Source organism: Physeter macrocephalus, chromosome 13 (assembly GCF_002837175.3).
Source record: "Physeter macrocephalus isolate SW-GA chromosome 13, ASM283717v5, whole genome shotgun sequence".
In the NCBI taxonomy this organism is placed as follows: Eukaryota; Metazoa; Chordata; class Mammalia; order Artiodactyla; family Physeteridae; genus Physeter; species Physeter macrocephalus.
This window is the reverse complement of record NC_041226.1, coordinates 80,957,284-80,976,773: the sequence shown is the minus strand read 5'-3', so window position 1 is coordinate 80,976,773 and position 19,490 is coordinate 80,957,284. Positions and strand designations below refer to the sequence as shown.

At 63.5% G+C, this 19,490-nt stretch overlaps 1 protein-coding gene across 1 annotated transcript in view; it reads right to left on the bottom strand.

The window, feature by feature from the left end:
• Positions 1-19,490, bottom strand: part of MCF2L (MCF.2 cell line derived transforming sequence like) — a 90,258-nt gene that overhangs the window by 31,948 nt on the left and 38,820 nt on the right. The window contains exons 2-4 of the mRNA XM_055089581.1: positions 18,979-19,062; positions 15,760-15,874; positions 2,797-2,887 (exon numbers count right to left, since the gene is read on the bottom strand). Of these exons, the coding sequence (XP_054945556.1) occupies positions 2,797-2,887; positions 15,760-15,874; positions 18,979-19,062 (290 nt within the window). The remainder of the gene's footprint in view (positions 1-2,796; positions 2,888-15,759; positions 15,875-18,978; positions 19,063-19,490) is intronic.

Genomic DNA, 19,490 nt, shown 5'->3' with positions numbered 1-19,490 from the left:
GTCACAATGTCAGCCATCTGCACTCCACTGGTCTACACACTTCTCACTACGCTCCCCTGTCCCCAGCACCTCCTACCGTGCCAGGCACACATTAAGGTCTCAATAAATGCGTTGAATATATAAAGAGAACTTGGGGCGTTAATACGATCAGTGAATTCTTGTAACAAAAACCATTGGAGTTCAAAGAGAATTTTTGACAATTCTGCTGAAAAGTGCTAACTTCTGGGCAGTTCCAAGGCAGTACTGGGGAACCCTCAGGCTTATAGCAGAAAAATTTATATTTTTATTGTATAAGAATCAGTGCAAACATGAAAACTCTAACTTTTCAGTTATGATTTTCACAAAGTTTTGAAGATGAGCCAGCTCTCTTCAGAAATTCATCTCATTATGATGAAGGGACTTCCCTGGTGGTGCAGTGGTTAAGAATCTGCCTTCCAATTGAGGGGGCATGGGTTCGAGCCCTGGGCCGGGAAAATCCCGTATACCGCGGAGTAACTAAGCCCGCGGGCCACAACTACTGAGCCCGTGCGCCACAACTACTGAAGCCTGCGTGCCTAGAGCCCGTGCTCCGCAACAAGAGAAGCCACCGTGATGAGAAGCCCGCGCACCGCAACGAAGAGTAGCCCCCGCTCGCCGCAACTAGAGAAAGCCCGCGAGCAGCAATAAAGACCCAACGCAGCCGAAAACAAAACAAAACAAAAGAAAACAACAACTGGATGAAGAGTAAAACTATGTTTATACTCGGCCACGGGAGAGCCTGACCCTACAACAGGTCTACCCTGGGCCACTGGAGATCTCGATGATTACTCAGGTTTTAAAAATAATGCATCTGTTTCTTAGAAAACAATACTGCATTTGGAGAATCTCGTATTATCTGACCAGGAGTGGCTGATCAGCTCGAGAGATATTCACAGCGCTCCTGTCTCACCGGGCCCCGGCTGGGTGCCGGCCACACAAAGGCGGATGGGGCTGGCCGTGGCCTCGAGGGACCATGGCGTGCAAACAGAGAATGAGGGTACCCCCCCAGGAAGGGAGGCCAGGCAGGGACTGAGTGCAGCCCTGCTCCAGGGTTGGGGGGCCCGCTAGGGGCGGTTATGGAGGGATGAGTGGCAGCCACCCTGGCTCTGGGTGAGGCCGCCCCAGGGTGTGGCGCATGGCACGGCCTGGACCCCACGGGGATGCCCGTGACCATCACGGCAAAGCGGCTGACTCAGACGCCCGTGCACACCACGACGTGCCCGAGCGGTGGTTCAAACGACTGATAGATAAACGCAAAAGAACCGGGCAGCTTACTGGACTGGAAAATGTTGTTACTGTAACAGCGTTACCTTTTAAAACTGCAACACGCTTGACTGCGAACTTCTTGGCCACCAGCTCAGGACTAATTTACTGAGTCATTGATTCAAGAAAAATGTGCTGTTAAGTCCTTTGTGCATCTGACCCAAGTGGCTTTTACAATTTAATCCTTAATTTGGGCTGTCAGGTGACATCATGCACAAATTTATTTTAAAATTTAAAATAATGAAATGGACATGCTGGCTGTTAACTGGTGGTGGCACATCAAAGTCCTCTGAGTTTCTAAGGATTTAAAAACAAAGGAAAGCTGACGATGAAACATTTACATACTACGTGAACAGCTTCTTTTGAAACGTCCTCTGGTGTTTTGATTTGTTGCAGACAAACGGTGAGGCAGAGAGTGCGTGCCTGGTGGGGACGGGGAAGCAGGGGCGGGGCGGTGAGGGGGTCGCTTTGTCAGGAGGACCAAGCGGGGAGCGGGCAGCCCCGGGACGGGTCTGCATAGGACCCTGTCGGTCGTGAGCGTCGGGGAAGGTACTGAGCCTGAAGCGCTGTTCAGAGGAAGTAACGAGGCAACCGGGAGGAGTGATCAGTTCCCCCGCCCCATCCAGACCCCCCGCGCAGCAACAGCCCCTCAGAGGCCAGAACAAGACCCAGAGCAAGAGCCTGGGGGACCGTCACCCCACCAGGGGTCGGGGGCAGCGGGGCGTCGAGCCCACAGGCGCCCGGGGTCACTGCCTGCAGAGCAGTAACTTCCCGGCACTCTGGCTGTGGCGAGGCAAGGTGGGGAGAAACTCAGCCTGGGAGAAGCGCTCTGCACCCAGCTCGGGAGCAGGGCCAAGCCGCCGCCCAAAATAAGACTGGGGGCTTTCTGCTGACTTCAGCTTCCCTCTTCAGCGATTCCCGCGGCTAAAAACAGCACAGCAGCGCCGCAGACCGGCCGCTCTTCCGCCTGCAGTCTGCGGACCAGGAGGGTCTCCACGTGGCCATGCGGGCCACCAAGGGCAGCTACTAGTCTGACTTAGTCGTAAGACTAAAGAAGAAACAGCCCGTTTAGAAGGAGAAAGTCACATAGGAAAAGCTATTCAATATAATCCCCAAACTCGTAGCCTGAAGGATTCCGCGACACTCTCATCACCCTCAAGAATGACTACACGGTATGTCCTGAGCATCTCACATACTCAACGTCAGAACCAAACCAGCTGGTGAAATTGTTTTCAAATTATAACACAGGCCCTGAGAGTTAACCCACTTGAGAACACACAGGCATGCACACACACGTGCACAGACATGCACACACGTGCACACACACTTGTGCCAGCAACTCGAGGAACCCCGGGAGGTGTGGGCTGGCCCGGCCCCAGGCCCCAGGCTGGTGCTCCGAGCTGGCGCCCCACCGAGCAGCACAGGCCAGAACCCAAAGTGCCAGCAGGCAGGGAAGGCCGCGTCACCCGCCCAGGAGGAGGGGGTGGGGGTCACGGGGGCGGTACCGACACTTACCGCTATTCTCAGGATGGACGCCTTGACCGAGGTCCATTTGTCCTGCCTGCGGTCTATGACCAGGATGAACCCGACGCCAGCATCCTGCAGGCTGAAAGGAGGAGAGAGCCGCGCTCAGTGTGCCGCTGGAGGATGGGCCTTCCCTGCCATCCATCTCTGGGAAGAGCGCAGAGCAAACCGGCTCCTCCTGTGACCCTCACGCCACTTCACACTGCCAGGGGCGCCGCGTGCCAGGAAAGCATCGAGCCACCTGCGGGGCTTCCCTGAGCTCGCGGGCACCTTCCAGGGCTCGCTCTGACCCGAGACGGACGGACAGACTCTGTGCTGTTTATTTCCCAGCCTGACACCAACCAGCTCACGGCACAGGGAGGCAGGCAGGGCCCATGCTTCCTGGAGCCCAGCTGTTCCAGTCGGAGCCGGTCACCTTCCCTTGCAAGTGGACCGGCCGGCCCAGCCCTTCACAGTGAGCCTATGACCCACATGTCCCGTTAGTCCCAGCATCTGGGGTCCCCGAGTTCACCCACGACACAAAATCGCTCTTGAAGGCACGGCCACAGCTCGGGGAGAAAACCCCCGAGGCGCCCGGAGGTGCACGAGCGTCCGCTGGGGACGGGAGACAAGATGAGGCTTCTCGCAGCAGCGGCATCTGTGAAAAAGATGCTGAGCACCTGGTGACGACAGCCCCGTCCCCACTCAGCCTGATGCGGCGTCTGATTCACTGCGGAGACCAGGAGGCTTCTCCCCTTGGACAAGCCCGCCACCGTGAGCCAACTGCAGGGCGGCAGTGCCCACGCCACCAATCCGCGCGGAAGGAGTGAGAGAGCCGGCTGAGGCTCCGACTGGAATTGCTAACTTCCAAGTCTCTGAACATACCACCGGTTTAAATGAAGACCAGAAATACACGGGACACATATAAATTACACGGCTGGTGGCAGTGCTCTGCCTGCTGGGAACATTATGTAACAAAGGTCGGAGCTGAAACAGCCCAAACGCTCTCTCTCAGAGCGGCGCCGGTGACGGAGACACACAGGGTCACGCCTGTGCGGGAGCGTGCGCGCCGCCGGCTGCGCGTCGGCGCGCCTGACGCTGAAAGGTCAGGCTCCACCTGTTCAGCGTTACCTGGTCCAGAGACAGCACAGGACTTCCGGGTAAAAGCACAAACAGATGTCAATTTTGGTTTCTGCTGCTGACGTCAGAGTGCGCCCAGCCAGGCCAATGACGCTCTCGCGGCCAACACGGCGCCCCCGACAGAACTGTCCTCCAATCGGGCTCAGCTCTCACGGAGGAAACTTTTATTCTGTTTACCACTTGGGCTTAAGTGCCAGGTACCTGGGATCACAGCCGCCTCGCCCCGCACCCCGCACGCCCGGCAGCAGGCGCTCCACGTGGACGGCGGCCCCAGGGCCTGATCTGGGCGGGCAGGGCAGTCGAAGCTGAGACGGCCCCGAAGCCTGATGCCGGCTCTGGCCTGGGCGGTCAGGAGCCCGGGGCCCCTCGGCGTCACGGGCACACGCTTTCCTCTGGGCAGCCCCGGGCGGGCTCCTGAGCCCTCCCAGCCTTGGCCACGGGAGCCGGGGCTCAGCCCGGCGCGAGAAGGCAGCGCATCGGGTGGCCGCGTGGGCCCCGCCCCGTCCACTCGCTGGTGCTCTGCCGAGACTGCCCCTCTCGGCGGCCCCTCCCCTGGGGGGACAAGCCCCACGCGGTCCCCTGACGACACCAACCACAGCCGCTTCTCCACAGGCTGTGTCCGCACTCCTCCCCACCCCGCCGCCGTCTCACAGGGGAGCTGCCCTGCGGTCCGCGCTGGGGGGCCGGCCCGGGTCTGAGGCCCGGCCCCATGGATCTCACTCTTGCTAAAGTGGAAGAGACTCGCATCCCGTGAGCCGGCAGCCACCCTGCCAGGCACGGGCCCCGCCGGCACAGGGCTCTGAGACGCACTCCCAGACCACCCGCCCGTGGGGGACTACCGAGAGGGGCACGGGCCTGTCACCACAGGCCGGGCCGTTCCTCGGCGCCCCCTGGACGGGCCACTCGGCCGAGAAGCAAAAGCGGGACCCGAACAGTGTCCACCTCCGGGGCTGCCCCGAGAGCAAAGCCTGACGACGGCGCCAAGGCCGCCACGCGCTCTATTCAGCGGCGGCTGCTGCGCGGCCGTCTCCCTTCCCCCGAGACAGAGCTCGGGCGCTTGGCGACCAGGAGCGCGGCCCGGCTCCCCGTCACCCCTTGTGACTCCACAGCAGGCCTCAGGGTGTCAGCCACGGCTCTGCGCTGGAACGTTCTCCCGTGGGCCCTGCGCTGACCCCGCTGCCCTCGGCGGCCTGTCACGCTCACGCACGAGCAGGGCCGGCGGCCTGGCCACTCACGGAGCACGCGGCCCAGGGCCTCGCGCCCACCGCCCGCGTCCCTTCCACGTCCCCCTGCCACCCCAGCCCCGTCCCCTGGGGTCTTTAGGTCGCTCTGCGCATTTGAAAGCTTTACGGTAAAAAGTCTGTAACGTCAAAGCCTCTGTTACGACCTCAGTGGACAGCGCTGACAGCAAACACGACGAAGAGGCAAAGGCGCCAACGACACAATCTCTTAAAAAGAGAATTTCAAGAGAAATATGAGGAATTTACTGGACCCACAAAACCGTGGCCCGGCAGGCGGGTTTCCCAGCGAGGCAGCGGTCGGGCCGGCAGCTCCCGGCTCCCGGTCAGGCCAGAGCGCTGCGGACATCCGCCTGCGGCCCGCAGGTGCCCGGGGGCGTCGTGCGAGGGAAGGTGTGGCCGAGGCCCCGCCTGGGTCCCCCCTCCTGACAGGCACGGCACTGAAGCCTGGGGCTATTCTTCCCTCACTCCTCACAATGAGCCAGAGGCACAGAGAGGCGACGCCGTCCGCCCGGAGTCACACAGCTGGGGAGCACAGAGCGGGTGGGGCCCGCGGCCTGGCTCCGAGTCCAGAGTCCCCAGGCGAGTCCACCCTGCGGGATAAAGCCGCCCTCCCTCCCGCCCACCCCGGGATGCCTCCTGTGTGGGGCCAGGCAGGGCCCCTCCTCTGCAGGGCACCCGGCGCCAGAGGTGGACGGTGACAAGGCCGTGCACCAGCACCTGGCTCGGGGCCGCGAGGGCTCTCCTCCCGGCCCTCTGCTGTCGCTGACTGCGTTGGGGAACGCTGGCTCAGAGGCACACAGGCGTAACACAGGGCACCTTATGTAAGGACGCAGGGACCCTCCAAGGACCCTCTGCCCACGTGACTGCAGCCCCAGAGCAAGGCCGTGTGATCTGCCCAGCCCCCAGGAGCCAGGGCTCAGCACCCCGGGGGCCCGTCACTCCGCCCTCCACCGCGCTAAGGAGGGTCCCGTCTGCCCGGCTCCCGCGTCTGCGACCTCACGTGCCCGGGGGAGAGGGCGGTGGCTGACGCTCAGACTGCACAGGAGGCCGGCCCCCAGGGTCCCTCGTGTGCCAGGCCTCGGGGTGACTGCGCTGAGGGTGGGCGCGGTGGGGGAAACTGGAGCAAGTGATCCAGAAACTGCAGCCACGCGGGCAAGCCCCCGGGACCCTGGACACATGCGGCCCTGTGGACGTACAGACGTCAGCCCGCAATGTCCCAACAGCCGCTCGGAGGGGCTGCTGGATGGCTGCCTGGCCACTGAGTGAGGCTGATGGGCTCACTTTTGGCCCAAACAATCAAAAAGGCCCAGAGCTCATGCAGGCACGGTGTCCTCTCTAACACCCCAGGCCTGCTACCTCCTCGGCGTGGCCCCGGGTGGCCTGAGGCACGGTCAGCTGTGGTCTGACCTCCCCTTCGATGGGCAGGAGTAGCATAAGGGTGGCCCGGGGACAAAGGCTGGGCTGGGTGGGTCCCCGCAGTGAGGCCATGGCCACCCGGCGTCACCCTGACCGGTTCCTGCGTGGCTGCATCTTGTTCTGAGACCCAACACATCACAGAGCAGGGACAGGCGGGGACATCAGGCCCGGATTGGCCTCGCTCGGCCCGCGCGGAGCTCCCGGCGGGAAGGACCACGGCTGGGGTGAGGGTGAGCGTTCTCAGGGCCACCTTGACAGAGGCCAGCTAGGCCTGGCACCAGGCGGGGGAAACAAGCCCAGCAACGGGGGCCAGCGGGCCAGGCAGGCCCTGGAAGGAGGCGCCGGCAGGCTGGCACCCATCCCAGACAGGCCTGGCAGGTGGCAGGGCAGTGCATCCCCAGGGGCCCGTGGGAGAGAAGGTCCCACCTCCTCCCAGGGGCCCTGGCCAAGCAGGTGGGCCCTGGGGCCGGGCCAGCCCTCGGGGTGGGCAGGCGGTAGACAGGCCAGGCAGGGGGCTGGGGTACGGGTGGAGGCTGCAGCTGGGGGTCGGGGGACACAGGCTGGCTTGTAGAACAAATGGGTTCAGGCAGGACCTGCCCCACCTTCCTGACTGCCCCTGCTTCCCCACCTGGCTGTACTTCTTTGCCCTTTCTTCTCTCTTTTCATCCCATGTTTTGACCCTGGTCTACAGAGCCTGCGAATGTTACAAAGATTTTATTTCCCTGTCTTCCTTTTGTAAGCGAAATGCTGTAGCCCGTTTCCTCTCTGCCTGTGACTCACCTGCCACGTTCAAACACCGTGACCTTGAACGTAGCCCTGAGCATTCGAGCCTGAGCCTTTCTTTCCTGGCTGTCTCTTCCCTCTTCTTGTGATTCAAAAGCTGCACCTGTTATCATATCACGTGTGCAATATGGTTCTCTTAATGCTGGTCAGCTTTTCATCCCAGAAAGCACAACAGCAAGAAAAACGTCAGACCCTTTTAAAGAACTCTTTCACACTTGGTAACAGTACCATATCTGTTCTCAAGGCTACAGCAGCCCCGTCAGGGTCAGACACACACGGGGGAGAGCAGGACCGGCCAGGGAGCCCTGACCACACAGCAGGGCTGTCGCCTCGTCCTCACGACCCAAGGGAAACAGTCCACCTCTTACAAAAACACAGGGATTTCTCCAAAGAGCCTGGAAACTTGCATTTTTTGTTCTTTATATTTGAGTTGTTTTTTCCACATCAACATTAACGTAAACATACTCAAGATTTGTTTGAACCGACGCATGTGCAGTAGTAGGAGGGTCTTTCTTAGACAATGAAGAGGTCAACGTGCAGCCCCGTGCCCCGTCTACAGGGACCCACCTGGCACAGAAGGAAACTGGAGTATGTACCTGGTTTTCAAAGACTGATTTTAATCTACCTCAAAACACAGCCTCCTCCAACAGATGATGGATGAACACAATGTGGTCCATCCACGCAACAGAGTATTACTCAGCCTTAAAAAGGAAGGAGATCCTGACACCCGCTACAACACGGGTGAACCTTGAGGACATGATGCCCAGTGAAATAAGCCACCCCAGAGTGACAAATCCGGTCTGATTCCACTCACACGAGGTCCTTGGAGGAGTCAGATTCATGGAGACAGAAAGTGGACGGTGGGGCCCACGGCTCGGGGAGGCCTCAGGGGAGGGAGCGCTTCACGGGGACAGAGCTTCAGTTCTACAAGACGACAAATTCTGGAGTCTGCTGCACAGCAGCGTCCGTGTCACACCACTGAGCTGTGCACTTAGAAACAGTTAGGACGGCGAGAAGTAGGTGTATTTTCCCACAACTAGAAAATTATGTTGGGGGAAAAACCCACCAAGCACATAGCTTCCTTAAATACATGAAGAAAAAAAAAAGACACGCACATACACACACACTATCGGCCACCTCTTTGTAACAGAGTAAACTGCTCCCCCGAGGGCAGGAAGACGCCAGCACCACCTCGGCAAGTCCGGAATCCCTGCTACCTGGTTACCTGCCAGAGGCTCCACGTTGCTGCTGCAGCCCCTGGCTCCTGCCCTCCAAGTGGGTCCTGAGACCCAGCCGCTCTGCTGTCCCGACTCCGCTGCGCCCGGGGCTGCCTCAGGCACGTCCTCTGCACCTGGAGCTGAAACCCTAGATGAGGAGGCCTCTGGGCGTGGCGACCCCCCCATGTGCACGAGCTGCTGGGTGCAGCCCGGGCGCTCCGACGGCAGCGAGGGAGGGGCTCCCCAAGCCCACGCCCACCCCTCTTGGGCTTCCCTCACGGGGACCTGTCGCTGTTCCCAAGCAGGGCAGGGCTCTCGCCCTTCCCCCCACAGGTGAAGGGCGTGGCCGCCGTGAGCTGGGTGCCGCCCCATCGCAGCCGCGTGCCCAGCAGGTGGGGACGCCCCACTTCGGAGCTGCCCGCGGGCCCCTGGTAACTGCAGGACGGCTAGCCCGGCCCAGGAACTGAGCTTTGACATTTAGTTAGTTTCCATTTAAATGGCTACACGTGGCCAGTGGCTGTCACGCTAGACGGTGGTGACAGAGAAAGATCATTACAACAAAGGAAGAGTTCTGAGCCTGGCAGCCTCTGGCTCCACAGGAGAACAAGATCGGGAGGACAGAGAGACAGGACCCCTGTGGAGAGGCTGCCCCAGCGGGCAGGGGTCCCTGAGCTTCAGGCCACGTGGGGCAACGGGCTGAGCCAGGCCACTGGACAGCAAATGGACAGCAAACGGCAAGAACGACCCTTTACTCGCTAATTACGCGAGCCGCGCGGAAGGATCACCCCCGGCCAGAGCGCCTGAGAGCTGTTTCAGACGGGATCACCTTCAAGGTGTCCGGCCTCAGAACAGAGCACCACACCTGCCGTGTGGGGGGCAAGGCTGCAGGAGGTGGAGGGGTGGTGGCCACAGGCTGGGGCTCACCTGCCCGGTCCATCCACACCCGAGGCTGCAGCGCAGCCGCCGAAGGACAGGCAGGGCGCCGTCTACGAGGACGCCTGCCACACGCCGTCGACCGGGCAGGGGCCGCGCTGTCCTGTCTTGCGGGGGGGGCATCTGCCCACGGACGGAGCGAGATGCTTAACCGCGGTTTCCCGTGGGGAGCGTGAAAGCTCACGATTTTTCACGTATGCGTCTGAACCGCTCGGGACACGTTCATGCCACATTTTCTATCTTTGTATTCAAAAGTCTACTGAAAATTCACATGGAAATCACAGCCACAGCGAGAAGTGAGGTGCTGCCCGGGGCTGAAGGCAGGGTGAGAGGCGGCCTGGCTGCAGGGCTTGGCGTTAGGCGTGTCCCGAGCACGCGGCTGGGAGCCTCAGAACGGCATTTACAACCCTGCTCCGTCCCCGCGCGTGCTGCCTTTCCCCGTCACGTAGTCCCTACGACTCCAGGTGGGGGCGCGTGTGCGCATGCGTGTGGCGTGCACACCCGCTCCCATGCATGCATGAGCACTCGTGTGTGTGATGTGTGACGCACCCCTGTGTGTGGGTGACCTCTGTGCGAGCACCTCTCCTCGGGGTGAACACGGCCCACCACGAAAGCCAGACGGGAGATGTGCCTGTGTCTCCCAGGCAGCTGGGTGATCTGACCCGGGTTAGCATCCTTATCGGCGTCAGGTGATCGAGGAGCCCCTGAGCTGCGTCGTCACCGGGCTGGGGAGGGACGGCAGCTGTGCAGGAAGGTGATCCTCGCGATGTTATCTTCCAAACCCAGGGCGAGGAGGTGCGGGATGCCCCCAGGGATCCTGCAGGACTGCCGTGTGGAAGGGCGTCCAGGACGGCTAACTCTGTCCTTCAAAGAAAAGCCAGAAACCTACTGTCTCAGTGTTGGCAGCCCTAAGACCCTACGACCTTGTGTGTGTGAGTGCACGCGTGTGCCCGTGCACATCTCGTGTGTGTGTACACCTGCACCCACAGGGGAAGCCGCCGGCGACTGCCTTCACCAGGGGAGGAGGACCCGCTTGGACGCTTCGGTCTTGCCACAGGGAGGGGTGAGAGGGGGTAAGAGGTGGATGGGGGGTGGGGGAGACCCAGACTCCAGCATCGCGGGAGGAGGGGCCCTGGAGCCCGGCATCATGGCTCCGTGACTTGCTCACGATTTACTGGGTGCTGGACCCAAGCCCTGCATGGAGACACATGGCAGGTGTAGATGAATCAAATGGTCCCAATCTTTCTTTTTTTATTGGGCAACTTCCATCAGCATAAACGTGCTATGATCTCCCTCATCTTAAAAGAAAACCTCGTCTGCCCCGCCCCCATCCCTCACTGACCATTGCCCCACCTGCCTCGAGAGCAAATCCTGGAAGGAGGTGTCCACGCTCACTGCACTGGCTCTGATCCCTCTCCATGACTGAGGTCCCCCCGACTGACACCGCCCCAGGGGTCCTGTGAGGACCGTCCCCCCTGAGACCCCCCCCGGGGGTCCTGTGAGGACCGTCCCCCCTGCCAGAGGTCCCCTCACCTCCCGTAAGTCACCGTCGGCAGGGGATCCCCTCTCCCCACCCCCCCATCCTTCACCCCCTTTTGCTTTGCTTTTTTTCTTTCGGAACCCACACTCCTTGCATCTCATTTAATTTTCTGAGGCCACGAGCGCAGGATTTACCTGTTTTGTCCCCTGCCAGCTCCCAAGTGTGTCCAGCACCGGCTGATCCTCAAAGCGGTGACCTGAAGGGTCCCCCTGCCACGTGCACCCCCCAACCCCCGGCATGAGTTCTGCTGAGGTCACAGCCACTCTTCGGGCAGGGCCTGGGGGTCGCGGTCACACGTCCTTGGACTTGTCCCCACCGGCCTGGCAGATGGTGGTGATCAAGCCCCAGAGGAACCGCAAGGGTTGTAGGCATCCGAGTGCGAAGCCGGCCCCCGAGCCACGACGGGCTCCCGGGAGCAGCCCCGCCGTGCGGCCGCGGACTCGCCAGCTGCGAAATCACCAAGGCAGCCCAGCTTCTCTCGTGGAGGCATTTCCATGCTCACGTGCGTCTGGTGCATCCGGACGAGGGCTGCCCGGCAGCGTAAGGTTTCGAGATGACCCACGACTGTGAACCAGGTGTAACCTGGGGCTCCTGTCCTCTGTGTGTAGCAACGGGGCGAGAGCTACGCGCAGGAGGGTGTGTTTTGCAGAGGACGAGAGAAGCTCGGGGCCGGCTGCAGGACTCAGCGGCTCTCAGAAGAGCCGGCACGAGACGCCCGTCCACGTGATTTGCGTTGACCTTTACGGCGCGCCTGGTCCCGGATCTCACCCTCCCGTGTGGAGGCCGTGCTGGCGCCGGGCTGTCTAGGGTAAGCCCGGCCCGTGCGGGGGGCGGGGGGGCTCCCCCTTTTCTTGGGGCCGGCAGTGCTGGCTGCGTCCGCCAGGCGGCAGCCCCTCCCTCCCTGGGTTCCTGCAGGACGGGAGCCCTTGGCAGGCAGCGCCCGGCCCTGCTTGACCCACGGACACCCACGGACACCGAGTGTCGCCCCCCCCCCGTGAGACGTGCGCTGAATCTTCTGGAAACGCAGCTGCCTGTGAGCCGATGGGCTACACCCTTCCGTACCCTTAGGAGGTCCCCCGAATCCGCCCTCGCTTGGGGCTGACCCCCCCACACCCCCGAGGAGCCCGCCCAACAGCGCTGCGGCCCCTCCCCGCCTCCCTGACAGCCTGCCGGCCAGCTGCCCCTCCCCCGCTGGCCCGGCACCCAGCTGCGAAAGGACGGTGTCCAGCGCCGACGCCGGGGTTTCACTCTGTGTGAGAGGGCGTCGGGGCCACGGGGCCCCCCCCCCCCCCCCCCCCCCCCCCCCCCCCCCCGGGGCGGGGGGCGCCGGCTGCAGGACTCAGCGGCTCTCAGAAGAGCCGGCACGAGACGCCCGTCCACGTGATTTGCGTTGACCTTTACGGCGCGCCTGGTCCCGGATCTCACCCTCCCGTGTGGAGGCCGTGCTGGCGCCGGGCTGTCTAGGGTAAGCCCGGCCCGTGCGGGGGGCGGGGGGGCTCCCCCTTTTCTTGGGGCCGGCAGTGCTGGCTGCGTCCGCCAGGCGGCAGCCCCTCCCTCCCTGGGTTCCTGCAGGACGGGAGCCCTTGGCAGGCAGCGCCCGGCCCTGCTTGACCCACGGACACCCACGGACACCGAGTGTCGCCCCCCCCCGTGAGACGTGCGCTGAATCTTCTGGAAACGCAGCTGCCTGTGAGCCGATGGGCTACACCCTTCCGTACCCTTAGGAGGTCCCCCGAATCCGCCCTCGCTTGGGGCTGACCCCCCCACACCCCCGAGGAGCCCGCCCAACAGCGCTGCGGCCCCTCCCCGCCTCCCTGACAGCCTGCCGGCCAGCTGCCCCTCCCCCGCTGGCCCGGCACCCAGCTGCGAAAGGACGGTGTCCAGCGCCGACGCCGGGGTTTCACTCTGTGTGAGAGGGCGTCGGGGCCACGGGACCCCCCCCCCACCCCGCCCCCCGCCATCCTCCGTCAGGAGGAAGAGACGTGAACAGGACACACGCCGACCACCGCGCCGCACGCGTCTCCCTGGAGACGGAGCCCACAGGTCTGGGCTGCACACGCTCAAGCCGGCCCCGTGGCCAGGTCCACGGCACCATAGCCCCGCCAGGTACAAGGAACCCACCGTCACTCCTCCGCTTCAGGGGGAACGTGTTTCTTGCCCTTGCATCCGCGGGCAGATTCTGTTTGCGACCTTGGAGACCAAGGTTTGGAGAGGTTCCACTGCACCGGGGTGAGAACCCCTTAAAGAAGGAGAGAAACACAGGTGCTGGTCCCACCGCAAGGGGAGGTGTGTGCGCTGCGGTGAGGGACGCGGCGGGAGCCTCAGTCCCGCCAGGCTGCAGGCTGACTTTACCACCTGAGCTGGCTTTGCTCTCTGCAGACGAAGCCCACTTGTCCAGGAAATGTTTACCAAGAACCACCTGCTGCTCTCGGGACCTGCGTGCAGCGCAGACACAGACCAACACCGAGCTGTCAGGTAACGCAGACGCTGCAGGTAAGCCCGTGAAGCCAGGGAGCCCGTGGGCCGGGGCCCGGGGGTGGCGGGTGTGACAGAGGGCCTACCAGAGGAGGGGGCCTGCAGCCCGAAGAGGAGCCACCGGGGCCGCGGGAGCGAGTGCAAAGGCCCTGAGGCCAGGAGGCCCGAGGAGCCGCAGCACTAGCGAGAGCGGTGACCCGGGAGGGGAGGGTCCGAGAGGGCACAGGGGCCGGCCTGCTGCGTCCGTCCGGGAGGAGGCTCGCCTCTGAGCCAGCTGTCGACGCTGCCAGACAGCAAGTGACCTCTGACCTTTCCAAACCCGAGAGCGACCTGAATCCTGAGATTCCCCCACGGGCAGGGGAGGGTCACCCCGCCGAACCATTGTAGATGGGTAGCGGGGTGTAGCCCCCCGGGGCCCTTGTCCAGCCTGCACTGAGCGGTCCGGTCACCGCGGCAACGCCGCCCGCCGACCACCGAGTCCAGGGCCGGCCACGGCCTCGGCCGGGGCGGCAGGGCCGTGCCCGTAGCTACGGAGAAGGCTCACGGCAGCTTCTAACCGCAGGACTTCGGACCGTACGTCCCTACGCAGGGGCCGGAGGGGGAAGGGACAGAGAGACGAGGTGGCAGCAAGGAGGCCATGGGGGTCTCCGGGCCCCTGGACGAGCGCAGAGCCCGTCCGCCTTTGCCGAGGCCTCTGAGTCATCTGACTCTGACCCACCGGCGGCTCAGGAAAGAGCAGCAGGTGTCAGCCGGCTCCGCACAGGGGAGACATGGGCAGAAACCTCCACGGAGCACAGGCCGCCGCTCACGGCTCACGGGTGTCGGGCTGAGAACAGTGCCTCGGACCCCTCCCCGGGCAGCGTCCCCACGGACCTTACTGCACCGTGAGCTCCGCTGCCTGGTCTGAGACAGGCCTGGGGGCCACGGGAGATGGGGGAAAAGACGGCCACAGGGGGACAAGAGGCACGGGACGGGGGGGTCACGGGGCGGGGGAGGAGGGCCACGCCTCACCTGGACGTGGAACGCCCACCCCTGGGAGATGTCATGGAGGGGAGCGGGAGACGGGGGAAAAGACGGCCACAGGGGGACAAGAGGCACGGGACGGGGGCGTCACGGGGTGGGGGAGGAGGGCCAGTGAGACCCCTGGGGGGCCCACGGTCAGTCACCAACAGCTGCCGTCTTCTTGTTAAATCACCGGACTGCCTGAAACCGGTGCCGAGTGCAGCTGCCTTTCCTCTTGCTGGCCTGTCCCCAGTGTCCCACCACCAAAGCTGTGCGGCTTTCCTGTGTCTCACTGCTGGGCACGCTGACAGCTGGACCCACCGTCCCGGGTCCCCCTCCCCCAAGGACACCCCTGTGCCGCTCCACGCGGGCCGCACCCACCTTCCCGCCACTCTCCAGACCCTTGAACCTACTCAAGCATCGTCCCCCGAGGTCCAGGGGCCTTGTCCATGGCCTTCCTGGCTGTAACTTCAAGGGAGAAGACAAATGGAGATGCTTTGCAAGATCGCAAGCCCCCGTGAAGCCCCTCGAGGGGGCACGGCCAGCCCGAGGGGCCCTTAAGGAAGGCTACGCACTCCCAGGACAGTGGCTGAACCTCCCGCCTCAGCTCGGCCACCCGGAGCCTGGCCCAGCGAGTTGGGTACAGAGAAGGACGGAGACGGTGGCCACCCTAACCCAACCCTAACAAGAGACCCCACCCCGCGGGACCCAGGGCGCAGCATCCAGCTCTCTCTGCCAAGTGACCTTCACCACCCACGTCCGTCGGGAGGGCTCCCCCAGCTTAACACCTCCACCCCGCAGGCATCTGGAAGGATCTCCCCCAGCCTCCCCCTTCCCCCGGCACTGATCGGTGCTGCCGGGACGACATTGACCAGCAGCTTCGGCAGGACAGGTGTCGGGCGGTCAAACTCGCTCTCGGGTCTGTTTCCCAGATTAGACTTAATTCACCAAGCTGTGACCCGCCTTCCGAAACCCGACGGAGGGAGAGTCTGACGGCACCCATGTCCCCAGTGCCTTAGCGGGGCAGCCGCTCGTCTGCTGGGCAGGAGGTCCGCAGCCTCACCCCTTCCGAGGGGGGGACCCCCGGGCAGCATCACCCCCCCGCCCTTCGGCTCCTGGGTGCCACACCGCCCAGCGTGGCCGTGGGCTCGGAGGAGGTCTCCCTACCTTTCTGGAGGACGGACCCAGTTCTGCTTCTAATAAAACAGAGTGACCCGTCCACACGCACCTGGGGATGCTGGTGAGATAGGTCATGACATTCTGGAACTCCTTGTCGGGGACGTCGCCGAAGGCCGGGTAGTCGGGGAAGGTGATGACGGGGCTGCCGTCCTGCCCCCGCCCACCTGGGGAGAGAGAAGAGCAGCGCTCAGCACGGGGGTCGCGGGGTGCTGCTCCCAGGTCTCGGCAGGACAGTCATTTTCCAGAATGAAACGCACTTTCCATGTTGTTGTTGTTGTTTTTTTTTTTTTTTTTGATGTAGACCATTTTTAAAGTCTTTATTGAATTTTTTACAATATTGCTTCTGTTTTTACGTTTTGTTTTTTTGGCCGCAGGCATGTGGGATCTTAGCTCCCCAACCAGGGATCGAACCCGCACCCCCTGCACTGGAAGGCGAAGTCTTAACCACCGGACCGCCAGGGAAGTCCCTTCCATGTCTTTTATTATGAGAGAAACGTGTGCTATCGATGGAAATGCTTGGAATGAAGTGATGAGCCGAAACAAGCACCCGCTATTCTGCCACCGCAGGAGCATCGCGGGAGCGTGTTTCCTCCCTAACCCACTTCCGTGCGCTTTTGCGTGTGACAGACCGCGCTGAACAGAAAGCTGGCGTCCTGCTTCCTTCCTGACGGCGTGGACGTTCTCCACGCTCCACGGGTGACGTGACGAGCTTTTAAACATCGCACGTGCCATCAGGCTGCAGCCCGAATGCCCGCTCGCCCTGTGGCGACTTCGGGGAGACGATTCCCGTCTGATGGGAGTCATCCCTTCGGCACCGCGCGTGGGGAGGTACAGGTGGAACCGGCGGGGGGGGCACTTTTCCCAGGGGAGGCGCACCCGACACGGTTCCCGGGGGAAAACGAGGCAGTGGCCTTGGATCTGGGAAGGTGAGCACGGCTCCCCAGGGCCAGGCGGTCGGGAGGGCAGGCGTGGAGATGCAGGCCGGGAGTCTGGGCCGAGCTGTCCCACCGACGGCCTGGAGCAGCGGTGCAGAGGCCAGGAGGTGAGGCCAGGCGTGGTCTGCTGCCAGCTGGTGCCCTGGGCGGCAGGAGATGGCCACCTCTGCTCCCCCGGGGCTGGGTCCTTCTGTCTTCCCTTTGAACCGAGGCTGGCCTGGCCCATCCGAGGTGGCAGAAGGGATGCCGCGTGACTCTCGAGGCTGGTCTGCGGTGAACTTGCACAGGCAGCCAGCGGCAGACAGCCTGATGCAGGCGAGCACCTGGGGCCCTTCCAAGGGCAGACCCGGCTGACCCCTGGAGACCGCTCGCTCTGTCCACACCAGCATGCTCTGTGTCCACTGGCAGCGTCTGGGCAGTTCTGGTCGTCACTCTGGGGGGTGCTGGCCTCCGGTGGGTGCGGCTGCTCTACGTCCTACAATGTGGGACAGCCCCACGGGGGAGCCGTACCCCCAGTGTCAGCGGTGCTAGGCTGCGAAGCCAGCCACCCTGACCTTCGCACACGGACACCCCGGCAGGAGGTTACGGCAGTTTGGTCCAGGGCAGGCGGTGGGCACCGTGATAACTGGCCAGGGCGTCCTCACGTTGGGAGGTGGGCAGCCTGGGTGTCCTGGCGGGTGGGAGAGGGATGGCGAGGACGAGGGCCACCCCCGCCCCCGGGCTCTGCTTGGCCAACCCGCATGGAGTGTCCGCAGAAACCCAGGACGGTCCAGCTTTGTTTCGGACGTTGAAGCTCAAGGTGTGTTGTCTTCTAACCAACTCCCAGACTCGACGACGTGAACCAGCCCGGTCCGCCGGCTCGCGCCCTGCAGGCTGGGAGGGCGGCGCGCTTGGTGGTCCTCAGCTCAGGGCCTTGCCACCCGCCTGTGGGCTCGCCTGAGCCCGGGGTCACCTTCCAGGCTCCCTCAGGTGCTGGCAGAATCCCCTCCCGTGGCTGTAGGGCTACGGTTGCTCTCTGCCCCCCCTCGGCTGCCCACCTTCCTCCAGACACCCCCCCCGTAGCCCAGGCCGGCGGTGGGGTATCTTGGTCACATCAGCTCCCTTGTCCTTGGCCCCCCATGTGCTGGGGGACCTGGGGCCTGTGAGGCCCAGTGGTCGGCGACCTCGTAGCCGCCGAGCTGGGGGCGTGGTTACTTCTGCAAACCCCCCTCCCTGAGCACCCGGTGGCCTCTGAATAACAAGCGGTGCGTCTGGGGGTCAGGGCCCCCCTGGGGCCTCCTCCTGAGGGCAGCGGGTGAAGACCTGAAGGAAGGTCAAGGTCATGACCCTGTCCTGCTGGGAACTTTTCTCAGAGGACACCCCACTCTCCCTCCTTCCTCCGTGAGGTGGGCACCCCTGGCGGTGGCGGCCCCTCCAGGAAGAGCAGGATGCCATCTCTGCTGACAGACCTCAGAGGCTCAGCTTTCCTGCTCACGGGGCCCAGGCCTCAAGAGGCACTTAAACCCCAGAGTGATGTCGCGGGTCCACGTGTAGGGGGGCAGGTGGGCCAGAGCCACACAGGGCACGGCCTGGGGAGCAGCTCCTGGCACCAAGGGACGGGCAGGTGAGCCCGGGGGTGCAGGACTGGCTCTCGGAGCTCCGGAGAAACCCCAACCTGCTGGCCAGGGGAAAGGGCCGTGAGCAGGGGGCCTTCATCCTCGGGCCCCTGACTGGCACAGACGGCCTTGGCGGGCAGGCCCGCCCGGTGGGGAGGTGACCGCCCCGCTCCAGGCACGGCTCTCGTGCGGTGGTCACGGCCTTTGCAGGCCCCAGGCACCAGCGCCCTGGCCGGCCGGACAGGGCAGCAAGATGTCCCTGCAGGCTGGAGACAGAACCTGGATCCCAGGGGAGGGTGGCAGGCGGACAGGGGCTGGAGATACGGAGTGACCCCAGGACAGGCTTGTGGGCAGTGCCGGTCCCTCGCCCATGGCGGTGGCACCCCAGGGGCTTCTCCCAGAAGACGGAGCCACGGAAGCCAGACCCCGGGCCCTGGACGCTGCACGGGGGCGGCTGTGCCACACCTGCACCTCCTCCCCGTCCCAGGAAAGCTCTGGAGTCCAGGAGACTGCAGCCAGAAGCACTCGGGCCGCGCCCCCCGGGGGCCCAGCTGACCCCTGGCGGCACTTGCCGGCTCCGAGCCGCCCTCACCACAGGCGTCAGTGCGATGGGGGGGCGGGCTGCGCCGCACGGATTGTCCCCAGGCTCCACGAGGCGGTCACCGGGGGCCAGGAGGCCGACCGCCGGCCCGGCAGGCACCCCCCGCCCCCGCCACACGCCCTGGCCTTCGCACTCACCAGACAGGTAAGCAAAGCGCTTCTGCAGCTGGTCCTGGATGTCGGCTGCACAGAGCGGGCTGATGTCGTGGCGCATGATTTCATCTGCGGGGAGAGCAGAGCAGACGGAAACACGCTGTCACTCGGAGGAAATGGCCTCCGAGCTACGTCTGGGTCAGCCCCACCGCAGACACTCGAGGGCCCAGCGGTCACGGGCCTGGAAAAAGGGATTCCAGTTTCCAGTACAGAAACCTTTGTTTCTCAGAGCACAGAAAGCTGTGCGCTGAGTGATTCATCAATATTTAAAGCGTGGTGTGTGTCAGAAGCCCAGAGAAAGGCGGAGGAAGTGGAGGAAGGGACAGGGAGGGACAGAGAGGGACACGGAGGGACAGAGAGGGACACGGAGGGGCAGAGAGGCGGACAGGGAGGGGCAGAGAGGGACAGAGGGGGACAGGGAGGGACACGGAGGGACAGAGAGGGGGACAGGGAGGGACAGGGAGGGGGACAGGGAGGGACAGGGAGGGAGAGAGAGG